Source organism: Varanus komodoensis, unplaced genomic scaffold (assembly GCF_004798865.1).
Source record: "Varanus komodoensis strain SLA01 unplaced genomic scaffold, ASM479886v1 scaffold10, whole genome shotgun sequence".
Classification (NCBI taxonomy): domain Eukaryota; kingdom Metazoa; phylum Chordata; class Lepidosauria; order Squamata; family Varanidae; genus Varanus; species Varanus komodoensis.
The window spans coordinates 17,764,351-17,784,539 of NW_025335269.1; the positions used below are offsets into that span (position 1 = coordinate 17,764,351).

General features: G+C 39.2%; 1 protein-coding gene across 1 annotated transcript in view; it reads right to left on the reverse strand.

Annotated features, from left to right (window-relative positions):
- Nucleotides 1–20,189, reverse strand: part of ARPP21 (cAMP regulated phosphoprotein 21) — a 158,531-nt gene that overhangs the window by 85,633 nt on the left and 52,709 nt on the right. Inside the window, exons 6-9 of the mRNA XM_044455162.1 lie at nucleotides 17,900–18,050; nucleotides 15,752–15,830; nucleotides 14,051–14,110; nucleotides 13,614–13,754 (exon numbers count right to left, since the gene is read on the reverse strand). Coding sequence (XP_044311097.1) covers nucleotides 13,614–13,754; nucleotides 14,051–14,110; nucleotides 15,752–15,830; nucleotides 17,900–18,050 — 431 coding nt within the window. The remainder of the gene's footprint in view (nucleotides 1–13,613; nucleotides 13,755–14,050; nucleotides 14,111–15,751; nucleotides 15,831–17,899; nucleotides 18,051–20,189) is intronic.

Genomic DNA, 20,189 nt, shown 5'->3' on the forward strand with positions numbered 1-20,189 from the left:
ATATAGAAAGGCAGGAAATAGGGTCCAACTGATGGTCAGAGTAAGTGAAAAAAGTTTTAAACGTAGGAAGCAACTTAGTTTGCAGGAATGATTAAGCATCAACCTTCTTGACTGGTGGAGCCTGGAATAGCAAAATAAAATGTTAAGAGATAAAAAGCTAAGGCAGAAAGGCAGAGGGAAAAAGTGGGGTGGGGTTGAGAGAGCTGGAAAACTGGTTGTGGGAGCGCGAGCAATGTCAGTAAGATTTCCTTGAAAAGGGGACCTGCCTATTTAGTCATAATCTAGCTGGATACATTTACCCCAGAGGGGTTTTTAATTACCCTATTGTTTTATTTCTTTTTGTTTTGTGTGTTTGAGTGTGCACCTGTTTGCACATCCATTCAGATTTGAAAACTTTTCCTATGGGCATTTTTTTTCCATTACAAATTTAACTTTGCTATCTGAGATACTGTCATTTCCTGTTGTTTTTAGGTTACCCACCCATATTATATCCTGCCCCTCACACACACAACCTGAGACCACAAGAGTTTAAAGGGTGGTTTGATGGAGGAAAAAAGAGTTCTACCTGGAAAAAAGAAGGCCACAACAAGAAAAGGCCAAAAACAAAAAAAGCCCCAGAGCATACTAATTAGATGTTTTCACTTCCAGTCACAGAACACAGCTTTGCTGGTGCATGACATCTGTCGATTAGTTACCTGTTTTCATCCTACTGCTGGCCCAAACAATGGGCACAAGTAAGCAATTCCTACCAGGGAGGCCTAGCTCACATTTGCAGAACCAGTGTTCCACAGCTGGATATTTGTCACATGTAGTGCACACAATGAGACTATCTGGCTCTGTCTCATTATCATGCTGTACATCCCTTTAATACAGCAATTGAAAGGATAATTTAGTTATGCTTTAGTAAAACAGATGTACTACATTATTAAATCCATTTGTGTAAATGGGGCATCCTTGCTGGATAATCTTGCAATGGATTGATCTAAGGCTTCCTTCAAACTGGCAGCTGGATTTACTTGCTGGAAAAATCACTTGCAGTACAGTATTAGAAAGTCTTGTAACCTAATTCTGAAATAATATCAATAATATTATTTTAAATCAAAGTATATTGATAAATCTTCACACAGATGGATGCACATATCTCCTAATTACAGCATAACAGATCAAACAAATGCTCATTATTTCTGAAAGAGTGAGACTGCTTCTTGTGATTAACATATTTATTTATTAGCTTTATATCCCACTATTTTTTTTTAAAGAACTCAAAGTGGCTTACGTCATGTCCTCTTCTGCTTTGACTGTAGTTCTTCTCAGCTTGTATATAATGGCTTGGAGCAAGTCTCAGTCATACATAAAGTAGACATAATGAAATTTATGGGGCTCAAGTTGGTGTGCAACATGGTTTTAATCCTCAGGATAAACTCTCTGTACACTGTATATTGTATTGTATATTATATTGAATATTTATTACATTTTGTTATGGTTTGTGTTTATGATGTGGGTTGATTGTTGTGTTGTTGTATATTGTTTTCATTCTTGTGTATGTTTTGTAAAATTGCTCAGAGAGGCCCTCTGGACTTCTGGTTAATGCGAACTATAAATTCAATTGGAAATAGATAAATAAATAAAATGATCATGAAAAACCAGCGGATAGAAACCTAGAATTAATTATAGTAAAAAGATCTCATGGCTGAAAATAACACTGAAAGAATTTGATGAGATGACATGAGATGAAATAAGTCTGTTTAGCTGGATATAAATTGGCTTTGTGGAAGATATACTCAGTAGCTATAATGCAAGCATTGAAGTCACAGAGAAATTTATAACTGAAGATAAAAAATGGGATGAAAATAAGATGGAGCAAGAATCGAAACAGAAGGACAACAACATGGTCCACTGCCTGCAAAATACAGCGGGAAAGCCACCAAAGGCTATCACAAGGCCTGAAAACACGAATGGAGAAACGCAACTTTCACATTCTCCCACATGTGGACTTTTACAATCTCAGGTTTTCTTCCTAAATTTGAACATTTTGGAACGTTTTCATTTCTCTGCAATGATCAAATTCATACCCATAAATAAAAGAATTTGCACTGCTCAAATTTAGCAGGTGCAGGCATTTCCAGCATGGAGAGGACCATGTCGTAACCTCCAAGTATATAGCTATTAAAAATGAGGAGCCTGTTCGAAAAAAGGGAGAGTGCTATTCTTAAATTCCCATTCATATGGTTGCACAACAAGGACTAAAACTCAGAATTTTACAAACAATGTGCAAAAGCTCTGGGCATAGACAGAAAAAGTTGTCTATTTCAATATAGTCTACATCTATGAGATTCAGGTTCTGGACCCCACTCAGCCACAAAGTTCATTGGGTGACCCCCACTCAGCCACTTACCCCTAGCCAAACCCACCTCACAGGGTCAATCTGAAGATAAAGCTAAGAAGCGGAGGAGGATTATGTAAATTGCCTTGAGGTTCTTGAAAGTAAAAAGGTAGGCTATATGAATGAATGAGGTTCCTTCTGATAAGCTGGAGTGGTTCCACGTGCTGTCCTTTGGTGTACGGAAGAGCTGAGTGCGCTCTGAGGAACTGATATCTTAAGGAACATCATTTCACTTATCAAAATGAACTGAAACAAAACTCTCATTCATCTCTACTGAAAATTATGGAAAGATTTCTGAAGTCAAGAAGATGAAACACACTGTCATATTTCAAGCATCTAGCAGAAATTAATGTGAAGAGAAAAGAGAATGAAAATTTGTGGAAAAGAGTAAGTGGTAGTCACGCTAACGGGAAAAAAGCACCACCTTCTACCCGGAGCCAGACTTTTATCATTTGTTGCCCCTGCATGGAGTACTTTCAGATGTGCTTTCAGATACAGAACTACAAATAGGAGCAAAGCAACATACATTATCTGGCAAAATGAAGAGGTACATGATGCTCTGACCCATGTACTTAATCAACTTGTTATTAATCAACACAATAAAGGATAATAGGAATATAGTGCCACTATTTTGTATTGCTACATCACATGGATGTGTCAAGGCAAGAAACTGCCTGGAAAGTGAAGCACTTCACAGTACAGCAATTTCTGTGTATGATGTGGAAGGATAATATAATGATGGGCTGCTAGTGGTAAATCATAACATGAAAAGCATTTCAAATTGGTTTCTGCATGCAAACTGGGCCTAATGTATCAGAGTATACAGAAAAGACAGGAAAAGAAAGGAATTGAAAGAGAGCCGAAAAGGCAGGAATTGGCTCCATAAATTTAGAAATATTTGCAAAATACTTGAATAACAGTGTCCCTGCGTGCAGGACAAGTACAAAAAAAATTCTAATTCTAGGATTCTATCAGAAATCTGAGATACTATAGCAATTAGCTGGATGCAGGACACCACATCCTGCCTTTTCAGTAGATGTTTTGTGGAATAGAAGAAAAACCAGGAAGACCAGTTGAAAAATGGACAGGGATTGTCCAGTGTGAATGCCAGGCAATCAGTATGCATAACCCCTCTCCAAAAAAAAACAAAACAAAAACAAACCCCAATGCAAATCATAAATGTATATGATTAGGAGGTTAGTGTAGCTGATGTAAGTTCCTCCCCCAGGAGACAGAAAAAATGTTGCCTCAAAGAGAATTCAAATTAGCCAAACAGATTTAGTGCCATACTATGCAGGCTTTCAAGTGTATTCCTCTCTTCCTCTCTCCTATGTCCATCTTTTCTATATGTATTTGTTGAAAACCATCTTTAAGCATATTGTCTTTTTTTTTTTTTTTTTCAAAGAGCAGGGTAACTTCTTTTCTTGCATCATTTTTTTGCCCCCAAATCATGTATTTATGCATTGCATGCAAGGTGATTCTGTCCTTTAAAAATGTGAACCATTAGAAATGTGTGGAATACAACATTGCAGTGATGGGTTTATTTTCTGTGACAGCCTTGCCACAAATATAGCATGGCAGAGGTGCAACACTGCTTGTCTGTGTGGAGATGGGCCGAGCTTTCTCAAACAGATCATTCCCTGCCAGGTAATTCAGATTCAGAATGCTAGATAAACAGAGTGAGAGCTTGACTGGCAGCTGACTCTGAAAAGTCGAGGTTAACAAGTGAGATTAGTCAGACAGCATCCGAGAACCAAACTTCCTTGGGCATGAGGTAGGGGGAGACACTGCAGAACCAGGTGGGGAACAGAATGAATTTCTAGACTTAGTGAGGTAGTGCCAGGCCAAATGCAGGGGCAAATTCTGTAACAACAGGTGTCCCTGCCTTTTGGCACACAAGCAGTGTGAACACCCAGAGAATGGGGTCAAAACTCTGGGGAAAGGAAGGGAGGAAGGGGCTCTTCCAGTCTGGAATCATTGCCTCAAATGGGTAGAAACTACTTCCACATATTGAAGGATCATTACTTTAATTTGTTCAGCTTGTTACCGGCTCTCATAAAACATGCTCATGTCAACCAAACCTAAGTTCCAACGAAGGCCTGTATTTTATAAGCTTTTTGTTTCGAGCAGCAGGGAAATAAAAGAGGGGGGTGCATTCAGGAAAGGCTGAATGCATTGGCTGAAATTGTGGACTACAGCATCAATATTTCCCAGGAAATGGTGAGATACAACTGTGATTCAAAGGTAGGCGAAACGTCTAGGAAGAAACAATAGTATAATATTACAACCTGAAAGACTTCTGTTTACATAACAGCTTTGAAAGACACACAGACATGCATTTCAGTACAGAACTACATCACTAGCTTATAGGAAGTACAATAATTTCTGTACAGTAGACTTCTGATGAAAATATACCATGCATGATAAAATACAGCAAAGGATCATACTCATCACTGCATTTGATGGAATTCACTATCATGTGATGCAATTAATTTAACCTGATTGTGTGTGACTTAACATTTTGGATTCCTTAACATTTTGGATTTAGGCCCTCTGTTATCTGATGTTGCCTAACACTAAGCAAGACATTTGGTATATCCAACATGAATATTTCATTTTGAGGTTTCACTACAAACAGCTGCAAATGCTACATATATCCAAAATGCTACACATGCTAAGTATATGTAGCTGAAAATGCTACATATATAGTAAGAAAAGAAAAACTTTCATGATTACCACTAGGCATTGAAAACTGGCAAGTTGTAGAAATCAGTACTTCCCTAAAAATACTACATGCCTATATCATTTGGTTAACTCTTCCTAGGTATTTTCTCCACCTTTCTTTTAGTAGCTGCTTGCACCAGAAAGTATTTCATGAATGACCACAATTCCAATGAGCATTCCTGCACTTAGTATTAGGGATAACATGTTGTCCCATGAAGTGATACGCTTGTATCTGGACTGTATTACTGGTGAATATTCAAATGACTGAATGCTTCATTATATGCAAAACAAAACCCCTGGATTTCTGGACATAGAAACTTAAGTGTCAGGGACAAGAGAGCCTGAGGGCTGTGAGCCAGTTTGTAAATATACTAAATAAAAAATAAACACTCTAACCTAGCATACAAACTTGTTTACTCTGTGCAACATTTAAATTTAAAAATTGGATGGAGGTACCTTCTATCATGTGTGCGGAATCTTCAGAGTAGAAGTGCTACAATCTTGATATGGGCTTACCACCTCAGAGCGAGTAAGGACATTGTTTCATCAGCAAGTCCATACTTTCAAATACAGATGAGAACACTGATATTGTAAATCATCAGAGAAAAAGTTCTAACAATGAAGTGGCATCTGGAACTCCCAAAGAAGTGTTACCAGAAATATGCCTGAGCTAGTTAAATATTGACACATAAAATAATGCCATTTGCGTTAATTTTCAGCACTATAAGCAACACATTAGCTGGGTTCACACAACATGGCAACCCATGATAGGTTGGCCGCCACACTGGGTAGCCATGTCACATGAACCCAGATCATTCCCATAGAATGCCTTTCTCATGAATATTAAGCCACCCCAGACAACCCATGGCTTGTTTTAGGGGTTTGATAACTTTAAGCTGGGCAATCAATCCTATCATGGATATCAGGAATCAGGTAAGAAGCCACTTGACAAGAGAGGTTAAAAAAAGCAACAAGCACCCTTGTGACTTTTGCCAAGTTTTCTCAGGCACCTGTCAGTGTCAGAGCTGCATCATAGATGTCCAAGCACCACATGGGAAGACTGGTCCTAGCTGTATGTCCCTCACTGTGATTATAAGTCATGTTTGGTTCACTGCAAGTTTTTGTCCATCCGCCCATTTTTATTTTCCTGGAGATTGCAAAGTTCAACTTCACAGACAGCTTTCACAATTTCCATTTTGATGGACTCTGACAACTCCTTCAAAGTGCCCAAGTGAAGCTGGAAGATAATTTTTTTAAAAAGTATCCAACATATGACACATTTTTTTCTATAAGTCATTAAAAATAGCCTCATATGCACAACTGACTCTCCCTGCTTTGTTTTGTTTCCCTCCACAGGGACATAAGCAGGGATGAATGCATGCACTGACAGGTCCTTTTGAAAGAGGGTGGTTCACACATTTCCATGTACCCAAATACCAGGAGTCACAGGGACAGGTGGAAAAGAGAAAGCATCTTTAGCACAGTCTAGTCCAAACTTCTTCCCCAAAGAATCTTGCCATGAAGAGGATGTAGATCCAACCACCCTGTTTTCATGAACAAACATCACTGTGCCATTGGTTTCCCTTGACAGCTTGCCTTTTGACAAAAGGGAAGAAACACTTTATCTGGAGTTCCTTTGGATCAATATCCAGCGTTCATAGCAGGTACACCCCAGGTTCTTGACCCAGCAGAGGACTCAAATTGCAGTACTCACAGAACTGCGCACAATACAATACAGCAATTGCACACATTCTGGACACATAAAAAATTCCTTTGCCAGTCATGGATAGCACCTCCAAGGGCTACTTGGGCATTCTGAAGGATCTTTCAGTGGCTGTCAAAATGGGGATCATTAGAGAGAGCTGTCAAGTCAGACTTAAGAAAAAGGGCACAGGAACAAAAGTGATCGTGAGCCTAAAATGGTCATGATCATGGTGGGGAGGACAGGCAAGCGGGTCCTGCTGCTGTGTTCCCTGGGATACCTGCAAGGGGATGGAGGTGGAACTTGGAGGAGAAAAACTCATGCTGAGCCTGATTGTCTGTCAGGCAGTCCGTGGTCATTCATATAACCAGCCCAGCCTGGCTTCTGGCTAATTACTGTGATTTTATTTATAGCAGGATTACATTTTTGAGTTGTGAAACAGCAGTGATTGGCTAATGATTGGCTAATGTTTGGCTAATGATTGGCTAATGTTAAACTAACACTTTATTACAGTGTAACTGCTATAAAGGACATAGCCACCTTAATTCCAAACAAATTAATTTAGAGATAATATTACTGAAAAATAATAATCAACTCATTAGATAAAAGTTTATTAACCCTACATTTTGTCCCTGGATACACGTGTATGACTTTGGGTGATGAAAATGCTCTATATGAAGATCTCAGGCGAAAATTTTGTTGAGCGTTTTGGGGACAATGAAACATGAAACCTGATGGAGATGGATAATCGTGAATATACTCACAAAATGTACAAAGCCAAAGTGGTTACTGTTGTGCATATAATGAATCAGTTGTAAGATACTCTCTATTTTTCTTTGTCCCAAAATGTGTCAACAACAATTCTTTTATCAATCTGCTTAGAATACATGGTATGCAATTCTGGTGCAGATCATAATCTTAATCACCCAGCATCAGACAAATTCTTAGAAACTCATTGGATTTTGGACCAATAGGTAGTATAAAAAGAATAAAAAATAAAACACCTGTTCCTCACAGCTGAAGATAGAGTTGTGCCACTGCATTTTCCACCACAAGGTGACATTTTCTGCATTGATTTTATAATAACAGTTCATATGGCACCAAGTTCCGGGAGTTCAGCATGTCTTGGTGACTCACTTTTCATAGTTATCACCTGCTTAACTTTGCGCACTGAATCCCCCATGGCCATACGGTTGGAATCACTACCAAGTTAATTAATGAAATGATTACTCTGTGGGATTTTAGCAATGAGAATGGCACAAAGCTTACTGAAGCCCTACCTTCATTACATTATAAATGTGACTAAAAATTAATTACTTCCTAGGTAAATGAGGTAATATTCATGGAATACACAAAATGCATGTCATCTATTTATTTACAGTTTTGATTAAGAGGAAGAAGGCAGGTATGTAGAACCTCCCAGTCCCACTCATTTTTTGTAGTGAGTCTTTCTAATGTAACTTTCCTCCTATCCAACACCCTTGTATGTGTTGCATATGCATACATGCATGAACATTTTGCAGAGATCATGTCACAGAGAACTCTGGGCTCACCTTTTTGCTTTCTTTTCTAAAAATGTTGAAGATTGTGTTCCTATAAGTTTTTGTAGAAATGCCACTGCTTTTGTTTAGTTTGCTTTGCTTCAAACCTAACACACTAGTTTAATGCACATGTTCTATGATTCTCTTTCTATTTATGATTTTATACGATTTTTCTCTTTGTAAACCACTTTGGATATGTACAATAGAAAACTGGGGTAACAACACCATGATATGCCTGCCTATGATAGAAACAATTAAAAATGAACACCTCTTATCATGAGCTAAGATGCTGCACAGAATATTCATAGAAATTTTAAGTGTAGGTGTGAGTATATCAGCACTAGGAATACTGATAAACAGTAGTGCCTGTGTGAGGAAACTGCAAGGTCTGTCAGGCTGGAAACATTCTCATATTAGCTGAAGAAAATAAACAGAGAAGGTGAGTCTGGGAAGGTGAGTAAAAAGGAAGCCTACAAAATTGAGAAACACATCCCTGAGGTAGAGTGACCTGAAGGTAAGGAATCAAGCAAAAGCAGGCAGCAGGATTGTGAACGGCAGATGGATGGAAAAGTCAGAAACGTGGCAGAAAGAGGGAAGGAGGACATCAAGTTCTTCAGAAAATGAAGAAAGGGGTGGGGCAAGGTGAGAAGAGGAGAGAAGGAGGAAGGCCAGTTTGGCACAGGCCTAGGGGCAACAGAGACTAGGTTCTGCAACACAGAAGATTGTACATTCAGAGGTAAGCAGACAGAGGACAGTTGTTGGAGCCCCAAAAACAGAAAAGCTAAGGCAGGAAGACAAACTGGGACAAGGATGGTGGAGAGAAGAGAAGCACAGTGGGCAGCTGGCTGAGAATCCTTCCAGTAGAACTGGAAGAAGATTAGGTATGGAGAAGCCAGAAACCTTAGTAGAATGAAGGCAACTGGACATGGAGTCTCTACCCTATGAATGGCATGCAATCACAGTTTTAATTTTAAACTCCTTTTGCACTATAAATAAACCATTATTTTAATGACCAGATGCTTAAGAAAAGTTGAGTAGTATAGATGTAAAATGTGAAACTAAGAGTTTACCAGAGTAAACTCCTTGGTTCATCAGCCTGGGAGTGAGTCATGTACCTACCTGCTCCTGCCCTGCCCTTCCAAGTGAACTTTCCCAGTTTCTTAAACTAGTTTCCTGTGACATACGAACCTGGAATCTTTGGATTAAGGGATCCTTCCAAACATATTATGAAACCAAGACCTAATCCTGGTTTGGAGAGATCTTAAACCTAATTTAGATGTCACGAGAAACTGTGGCTTGATAAAAATAAAATAGCTTTGCTAGAGTTTAATGTACAAAGGGGAGAAGAGGGAATACATTTATCTGACCAGGAACATGATAATGGATGTTATCAGAATCACCCTACTGTTTGCTGCCAAAATTCTTTGCTAACCTTAACATGGCTGTAATGGACTGCTCTTTCCCTACGCACTCCTGCCCTGCAATTGGAACAGATTATTACTACTGAACTGAACTACTCTGTTGCTGACACAAGGCATTAACAGATTCAGTGTAGGCAGTACTACCTACAACATATTTTAACTATGACATATTTGGCACAGCAGAATATGCATCATTCTGCTGACACAATTGTTATGTGTTAAAGTTTAGCATTACTATGCTGGAAGAACATCAAAGATGCCCAGACTTTGTGTGACTGCATATCAGATAGTCACACAAAAGCCAAGATCAAAAAATGTCTGTGCAAGAGCAGAAAGCACTTCCATAGAAAGATAACACTAGCCCCTCGAACCTTCTGTAGACCACTCCAGACATTCTCCTAACCTTTGGATGGCTGAGGCTGGGTGTGAGGAGCAGCATGGAGGTTCACCGCACCTTGGATCGTAGCTAAACTGGACATTATAGTTCCTGTTGCAAACACTGAAGCTCTGCCATCCCACCATGACACTAAACGGCTTCCTTGCATATTTTGAAGGTAGAAAGAGATCTGTTCAGACAGATCTCGCCATAAAATATATGAGACAGAAGACTGGTAAAGTGTCCAAATATAATTGTACCATGGGTGGCAGTAAAATGCTCTCCTCTTCCCAATTCACCACTCCAGTTTATAAAATCCACCTTACACACATGCTCATATAATTTGCTTTTCAGTTTGGGGTTCCTATTTCAACTTCCAGGAAGCCTTTGCTTCAAGGCCATAACTTCTAGGGGTTAACTTTAATTTCCACATCTCTCCAGAGAGAGATCTCCAATATTAAAGGATGGACCATGTGTCACCCTGGCTCAGAGGCACTGTCTTGTTGAAAGAATGTAAAAATTTATCACTGGTCAGACCTTCAAATGTGCATTGACTGAACACCTAGAGAAGAGTGTGACTGCATCTGCTGGTCCCACCTTCAACCAATGCATTTGTAGCAGATGATCTGAAAGGGGCCTTCTTTTGCCACCAGCTTACCATTCTGTTAAATGTATTGCCCATTCGCCCCTCCATTTAGTGACTATGTGCAGAGAGAATGTTTGAAAAGGGCTTTAACAGTATTCTTATGATGTGTTACTTGCACTGAATAGAGTCCATGAAATTGGTGTCCAATTTTGTAAGCCACGTGTGCTTATATATTTCAGGATAATACAAATTTTCCAGACTTAAGTACAGGACTGCTGAACCATTTTCACCCTGAGGGCCAAATTCAGTTTTGGAGAAAATCCCAGAGGTCATATTGCAATGGAGGTGGGCCAAATGCAAAAGGAGAGGGGGAAGAAATACTAAAAATGCCAACCTATTTTATATTTATCTTACTGCCAGTATCTAAACCTTAAGAGAGTCAACTCCCTTTAGAGTAGACAAAAGTTGAAATCATCAAGGCAATCATCAAATGACTGGTGGCTGAAGAAAAGGAAGCAGGAGAAGAGGGTATGGCCACCTGGAGACCCAGGTGGGCCAGATTGGCCATGAAGAGTCAACAAATGGGAACATAAGTGCTATGAAGTTTGACCAACAGTGATGTTGCCTAAAGGAAGTGGCTGGCAAAATCCCTGCAAGAGTCGTATTTCAATACTTATTTTATAGGTACATGTTTTTCATCATATTTAAATGCATTTCTGAGATGTTTACACTGCCATGAATTGTGTCATAAAATTCAGAAAAGTGAAAAATCAGGCCTCTCACAGAGTCTGAATTCCTCAAGTATCTTTCTTCTGACAGGCTGAATTGCTGTCATAAGGAAAAGTGACAGTAGCCACCTTTGAAAGTTTGAAAGCCTGTCGTACACAAGCCTGAATGGAATCCTCTATTATTCCTCCGGTGGGCAAAACTAGAATGGGGGAAAATGCAGGGAAGTAAATCTCAGCCACAGAATAGGAGAAAGCTCCTACTAGGCTTAGCTGTTCAACACTGGAACAGACTTCCTTCCGGAGGTGATGGGTTCTCTTTCACTGGAGTATGAAAGCCAAGGTTCTCAGGGCTACTATAGCAGGATCCTGCCCTGCAAGGACTGTAGGGGAGAGTTGGACTACATGATCTCTATGGTCCATGTTTCATAGAATGTTCAACTTTTAAGGTCTGGAACACCAAGCTGACAGAAAGTCTGCAGTCCAGTTTTACAGGGTCCTGGAATGTGTGTGTGCGCGCACGCGCGTGATGGGGGGGGGGGGGAGAGAGAGAAAAAACTTCACAGAGGTTGGGATAAGCAAAGTAGTGAGATTGAGAATTGGGAACAACCACCAGAAGTCAGGAAAGCTAAAGCATAAGGATGCAGATGCAAGAGGATGAAAACTGAATGCAACATAGGTAACTGAACAAGGGCTGAATTAAGCTGAACCATGCAGCCAAATCTTTGGGTACAGAAATCTAATTTGCTATAGGACACACTGGGCTGGTTTGCATGACATAGCTAGCTCAGCATGGGTTGTTTATTCCATGATGAAGCATGGTGTCTGCCAGGCAATATTTAAATATGCAGTCCTGATTGGAGGTTGCTGTGTCATGCGAATCCAGTTACCAAGGTTATTTGAGGGTTAAATAACCCTGCCACAGAACCCTACAACGGCTATGTGAAGACTGTCTAAGCCTCAAATAACCCTTGCTGGTTGGGTTCACATGACACACCACCCACCATGCAGAGCTACATATTCAAATGCTGCCTGGCATGGACCGCAGTGCATTGTGGGTTAAATAACCCCTGCTGATCCCAGTGTGCTGTGCGAACTGGGTTAATGAGTTTCCATTATTTGCTTCCATCCAGCAGGGACACTGAGTCATCCACATAGTTCCCTCAACTGTACAGGCTGCTTCATTCATATTAATGAAAGCAGCAAATCAAACCACACAAATCTGGTTCCTCTGCTGACATTAATGGGACAACCTGCATGCACAAGAGTTCAATGCACTCAGCAGAGTAACTGTAAATCTTTGGATCAGGCTAATCTGTCTAATCTAAAAGGAGTGAGACTGCACAATTAGTTCTCAGACATTAATGGATATTGTTTTATTGTTTGCTATGGCTGCCCACAATTTTTATTTTGCTTTGCGTTATCTTAGTTGCCTTTTGTGGTGGAAATGGCAAGATAGGCATTCCTAAATTACATAAATTAGTAATTCTTGCCCACTTGATGATATAAGAATCACATCTTTGCATAGTCTGCTCCCTGTTTCCTACATACCAGATGGTCTCAGTTCATTTATTATGCAAAGTGAATTAATTCAGAGACAGTTGAGAAACTGTGAAGGGATAATAATATATATGGGAAAAAATCTTTGCATCTAAAGAACAAAATGGGGTAGATACCAGATAAAGAATTCATTATACTAAAGGAGATTCTTGTAAAAAGAATATGGGGAGGGGAAGGCCATGATGCATTTAACCATATGGGTTGAAAGTACCACTACACATAATAGCATTCACCACTCCAGGTAAGAATAATAAACAACAATTTACTTCTTCCCACAGCCCCCAATATTATGGAGATAAGAAGAGACCAGAAAAAATAACATTCCATTCTAGAGGCACTGCAGAGTTTTCTCATCAACAAACAGATTGATTTTCTTGAACATATTTCATGTCCTCAGTGTTCTTCCAAGGACAGGCATAATGATACTCCACACAAGAATGAATGGAAAAAGTAAGCAAAATTACTTGGTATACAAGAAAGAGAACAATAGAACAAACAAAGAAAACACCTGGGATACGCTGAACAAAATGTAACCATGATGCCAACTGATTCTTAGAAAAGAGGCATATAAAGAGAACACTGAGGTAGCACTTACATTCTCATATTGCTGGTCTTGTTGATAATTACCGATTTTCCAGTCTGATCCACGTTGTGATCCATGCCAAAGTAAGCTGCCACTCTGTGCACCAGCATTCGCTGATACGACGACATCTGGGGGAACTTTTTATAATGATTACTGGAACAAAACGTCAAAGGGCTCAATATGAGGCAGCCTCTGACATGACGGAAAATTAGCAGTCCACTTTTTATTGTCTAATACTAGCTACAGTTAACTCCACTGTCTAATCTGTAATGCTGAAATTGGAGCACCCTGTTGTTCTTTTTTAAAAATAATTTTCTTTAACAAGGCTTCTTCCTTCATCCCAAAATTCAGCATTTAAGTAGTTATTTTATGCAAGCTGTATTGCAGATGAGCATTTAATTTTCCAAACAAGTCACCACAGAAAAAATCAATATTGAAAATACACTTACCTGTTGTCACTAATAAAATCAATTATTTCCTGCTCCATTTTTAACAGTATCATTCTATCTCTGTTAATAAAAAATAAAAAAATCGCTATTCAAATCCGAAAATTAACCATTCTGATGACACCTCTCCACCCTGTCCCATGACAAACAACCCCAATGACTGAGTTCTGTTCATGACTCGCTTATGGATATTGTATCTAACTTCCCAATGAGAGAGTGGGACTAATCTCATTCTCTATTTGCAGAAGGATTTCGGGCTTAATATTCATATTATTGCTTGGAAATAGGAAGGGAGCTGAGTTAGTTGCTGCTGAATGGAATGCATTTCCATAGATCACACATTGTGCCCTGTTTGTGCCTCATCTTCCTTACACAAAATGCTTCACATGGGTTATCTTGTTCTATACTCACTGTCAGTGTCAATCTTCGGAGACAGCTTGACACAAGTGGGAACAAATGCCAGGCTAGAAAACAGGCTTTGCTGCTGGAGGTGTTCAATATGGTTTTTTCATTTTCCACTCCTACAGCAGGGGTACAAAGCATCCCTCCTGCCTCAAGGGCTTTACTGGCCATCCACAGGGTACCTGAACACTGCAGCTCTGCATGCAGGCTTGTTTCATGGGTCTCAGAGGGGTTCACAGTAAAGCATTTCGTGCTAAACACCAGCAATCTGAACAGGCACTGCTGCTTTTCCACTGCTTTTGCTGCCAAGGAAGCAGTGATTAGGGCTACTTCTAGGCTGCTAGGCAGGGGTGAAAGGTTTAGCTTTTTTCAGCTCCCACAAATCTAACTGACATTTCCATGTCACCAACAGCGATGCAAAAAAGAGATCTGTAGGGGAAAGAACACAGCAGCAGGGGGGAAAATGGCGGGGGGGGGGGTACACAATCTGCAGCTGGAGGTTACATGTGATCTATGGGTCATGGCTGTCTACACTTGGCATATGAAGCCCAGGAAGCGCACATCATGGATTGTCAGGGAAAAGGTTTGCTTAGCTTTTGGCAATGGGCACATCAGTTTCATTCTGTTCCAGAACATCTTCTGTCCCCAGATAAACTGACAAAGTAACCTCCCCTTACAGAAGTGGATTGAAAACACTCTGGCAGCTTGAGCACTTGGAATGTTGATGGACATTCTGTGCCAGGAGAACAGCTCAGCCAGAGGCTTTGCTATCTCCTAGTTTCCCTGATGTGGTGCCAGAGAGGATCCACCCTGCCAGCACTGCTGGACTGACCAGATGCTGTGCTCGGCTTTGATTTTTTATCCGATTGTTTGAGCGTGGTGAGCACCCAACCAGGCAAATAGCAGGGGCATTAGGCTTGGGTGTAAGGCTGAGGCAGAGGAGAAGCAGCAAGCGTGCTTTGGACTGGAGAGATGGAGCAGGAGCAGGAGCAAGAAGGAAGGAGCAATTCCAGGCTGCACAGTCATTGCATTCGAGAAACACTGTTTGATCCTTTAGACACGATCTTACAAGCCTGGAGGGTAGGAAGTACCTGAGAACATAATTAAGCTATGGGAAAATAAAAAGCCTATGGAGCGCATGCTGCTATTTAACAGAGGTTTTTAATAAAATCCATATGCTTCCATAGATATTCATCACTTCATAGATACTATATTCCACACCACAATTGCTACATTTTCCAGAACAAATGGAACCTCGCTCCTGGTTTGCTAGGATCTCAAGACACAAAAGAGGTGGCTTACCTAGGATTGTTCTTTAATGTGTTAACCAGAAATTCGTGCAAATCTATTCCTGTTGAGTCTGTGTACTCTTGGCTGCAGTCTGAAAAAATATATATTAGTAATAGTTTCATTTCCAAAGATATAAAACAAAATGAAAAATTGTAAAGGTGCTTTCTTCCAGCCATCTGTTAAGACTGCCTGCTACATGGAGGGTGAAATTTGCATTAACAACTCTACCCTACAGAGCAGTATGAATGCATCCAAACTCACAATTCACTGCACCATCAATGACAAGCAAAAAGAGTAAAACTTAAAAGGAATTGAACATGCTGCACTTTAGAAGAACTCAAGGGATATACAGGTCCACCTAAAGTCTTCCCACCTCTTTCAACTGTACAAATAATACAGTTGAATACAAAATACATAATACAAAAGTACTATATGTATTTATTAATATCCTAAAATTGGACACTTCTATATTTGCTAGAGCAAACTTAAATGATACAAAATTCAAGCAAACGTAGAAAACAACATGGTAATCAGGACTTGTTTCGAAATGTAACTGGATACAGCATTGTCCCTATACCCTACCAGGAAATGTGTTAAATCTGCATTTGACACCAAATTTCACCTACAACAAAGCTTCACAATGACTGTGTGGTTTCAGCTCAGGGAATTATTTCATAAATTTTGAAGAAAGCAGGCATTTTAACAAGAAGACTAGCACAGTTTTCTTGTGGGAGGGGCATTAATCCTTGAATACCCAAAGTCAGTGAAGTATTTTTTTATTCTTTCTAGTTGTTGCTAGATTGATTGACTGTAAAGTATCTATCCTTTTAGCCAATCCATAAAGTCCTCACCCACATGATGCATTTAGATGCAAGCATTACATTAACAGAATGCTTTACAGACTGTAAATCAGGTCCAAACACCTCATGGTACCAAGAGGATGGTCTGAGTAATTAATTCATATCCCTTAACACACCGGGAAGCAGTAAGGTGTGCTAACATGTGGCACATATAATATGTACAGACAATTAAGGTGTGTGTTAACTTAAAACTACTGCCAAGGTATACTTTTCTGATACAAAAGGAAAAATGGTTCAGTTACATGACAGATGATGTATGCACAGCAAGACATGAATGCTATAACAGGTTTCTGAATGTAGATCTCAATCAACAGATATGGAAAAGCTTTCAGGAGCAGGCAAGAATCCTCTGCCACATGGCGACTCTGGTTGTATGCAAAGAGCTAGAAATCCCATTCCACTCTCTTCTCCTTACGGGGGAGACATCTTTCTTCCCAACCACTTTATTAGATTATTAGATTTTCATGGATATATAGATGAGAGTGAAAACAGAGAAATGGGATTTAATATGCACTGGCCACTAGTGATTAGTATAGCACAATTGGGCTTCAGTTCTTGCATCCTTTCCCATGATCTGTGGGATCTTGAAGATCATATACAAACGCTGCACAGGCAGACACACACAAATATGCTGTCCCAGGGGTGGGGGAGAGGAGCCTGAAATACAGAAATGGGCTTGAGAAATGACCTTGGGGATTATACCGAGTGAGCTGTCTACAGCAGGTCTCTCATCCATACTTTTCAGTCTCTTCTTGCCTGTACCCTCACCCTCACCATGACTTTCCTCTGTATAAGAAGATGCTAACAATTGCATCAAGATTCTTAATGGGATACTCCAGGTCATGTCTTATTTCTTCTCTAGGAATTTCAGGTGCAAGTAATACGAGAACAAGTCTGCCAAAGCAGAATTGTTACACTTCCTCCACGTAATTATGGATACCAATTATATGAGTATTTGCCAGGTCACCACTATTTGTGAGCTACAAAACTAAATGGAGCCCACTAGTCACATACTCTGGCTTGGGTGGGTCTTTGTATTCTCAGGCAGCCTTCCATGCATAGCTGGAAAGCTACATTTAAATATGTGGAATACAAATACAATAGGGTTGTCATAGAGTGAATATGCATGTATTCCACAAACAGTATGCAAGCAAATACACATAATACAATCCACAAACACATACGAAATATCAAATATATGCACAAAACAAATCTAATACACATATTAGCAAATATCCAAAATGCCTTCATATGTGACTTTGATAAATGACTAAATAATCACTTAAACAATTTTGTTCACCTTTTGATAACATTCTTATCTTGGACTTTTCACTGTTTCTATCTTTTTCTTTGTTTTTATCCTTCTCTTTTTCTTTCTCAGAGTCATCTTTACTAGATTTATCCTCTTCTTGTAGGCTGGGGAAGGTTGAAAGCTGTAGCTGTATTGATTCCTGTTGAAAAAAATATAATAATTTAGGGCCAGATTCAGGAAACTTGGCATGGCTTCCAAAATGCATAATGAAGTGCATGCTTAAAGAAGCTGAAGCCAAACAGTATTTGGTATACTCAATATTAGGAAAATAATACTGTACTCTTATGGACAAATTTTGCTTTGTGATATGTATTTTGGATGATACCACTGAAGCTCAGCATTTAGTCTTGAAAAGATATGCATTTTATTTTAACTGATTTGTTCCAGATTTAAACATAATTTCCCTGCAATTTGACCCACTTGTGGGGGACTTTAACATAAAAGCACCTCTCAAAATGTAGGACTCACAGCTGAAACCTTAATGATGAAATTCCAAGCTGCCAAATGAATTATTCTACTAAAATAAAGAAAATGCATTTCAAATTAACTGCACTGAAAATAGAGGCATGTCAGCCAAAGAAAACTTGCTTAGCCTAAAAAAATTGTGCTTAGCCTAAAAAATGTGGGACTTGCTTTTATGAAAGTCCGGTCAGGATTAGGAAGTTAGAATGTGATGCTGTTCAACGGTATTAGTTAACTTTATGTTTTATATTATACAATATAAATATTACTCCATGTGTTCTTTCAGCAAAAACTTGTTTGCATCTAAAAGAGATGCCAGAAAAACACAAATGGGATTGTTGCCATGTTAAGCCTAACTTTATCAATTAAAATATAAATTCATTTAAAGATGTCTAAAATAGAACATGCATACTTGCACTCTGATTCTTTTCTGAGACATCTATTTGACATTCTACTAAGTGTGCCTAGAAATAGAGCTTTAGAAGTCCATGCTAATTATACTGCCTTATTAACAGTGCTTGGAGACTTGATTTAAGAAGTGCTAACACATGAATAACTCAAAGGTCCACACTTTCTATAAATATATGTATTGTTTGCATGGGGGAGGGGTTCTGATAATTTTAACACAGATCACAAGTTGCTAGTTCCTTTAGCTAAGATTATTAAATATACCTGAAAGTGAAGTCCTTGGATAAGATTTTATAGAATCAGAATGCCAGTGATAGGGGTGTGGGCAAGGAGCCTGTTAAACATATTCATTGCCTGCATGTGAATGCAACCCAATGCACAGTTACAGATCCCTGAACCTCACCCATATCACTGGGACTTGTTAGCTTTCAGCTCATGTTCCACAAGCTGCAGTCAATCGACTTAACATTAGTGGGGAAAATATGCTGTGAAAATGCCTTATTTATCACTGGTAAGGCCTGAGTCACTTGTCAATTCCCTCCAAATACTCTGGCTTGCTGGTAGAAATGCACCTGCGCCAATCAAACAGGGAAAGCAATTGGCTCTGCCACTTTCAGTCTTTTATCCTGTAGTTAAAGTGACTTATGATGCACTTGCATTTTTACAGATGGAAGGAAAGACAGACTTTACATACAGTCTAAAACAGACACAGAGGCATACATCAGATAGTTTGTGCCATACATATAACATACCATTTCTATGTATTAATTGGATTTGAAAGAAATACACACAGAAGTGCTGCAGAGGCGTAAAAACAATCTATTGTTTGTTTCTTATATTCAATTTTTATTGATTTTTTTCTCAATAGTAAAATTACAACGTTGATAAGTACATTCATACAGGTTAAGTGTAGCGAACAACAGAAGATGTTCCATTTGTAATAATACACCGATAAACCAATATTATAACATTAGAGGCAACATTCCTTTAGAGTAAGGACAGAGTGAGTGATCAGGTAAGCTTTCATGATCAAGTAATACAGGTAACAAGATTTTTCCTACACAGGAAAATCAAGGCAAATTTTCGAATATAATACAAATATAAGATTTGTAGTACAATCCATACTCTGCAGTACTGGCACTGTACCATACATTCTCTGATAATTTAGACCCTGTGCTTTGTAAACAGCTAAGATAAACAAATAAAATCCAAATTAACTTTTATTTAAAAGTAAACAATATTGATTGGCCCAATTCTTGCCATATCCTTCAGTCAGTTCAAAGAGGAAAGCATAAGCCTAGCTCTCCTAGTGCAAATTTAATCAGCATGTAAATCAAGAATACTTGTCATCTGATTTATTATATGATGTCAACCATCCTCAAGAAGAAGGGTTTGGTGGCCGGAAAAC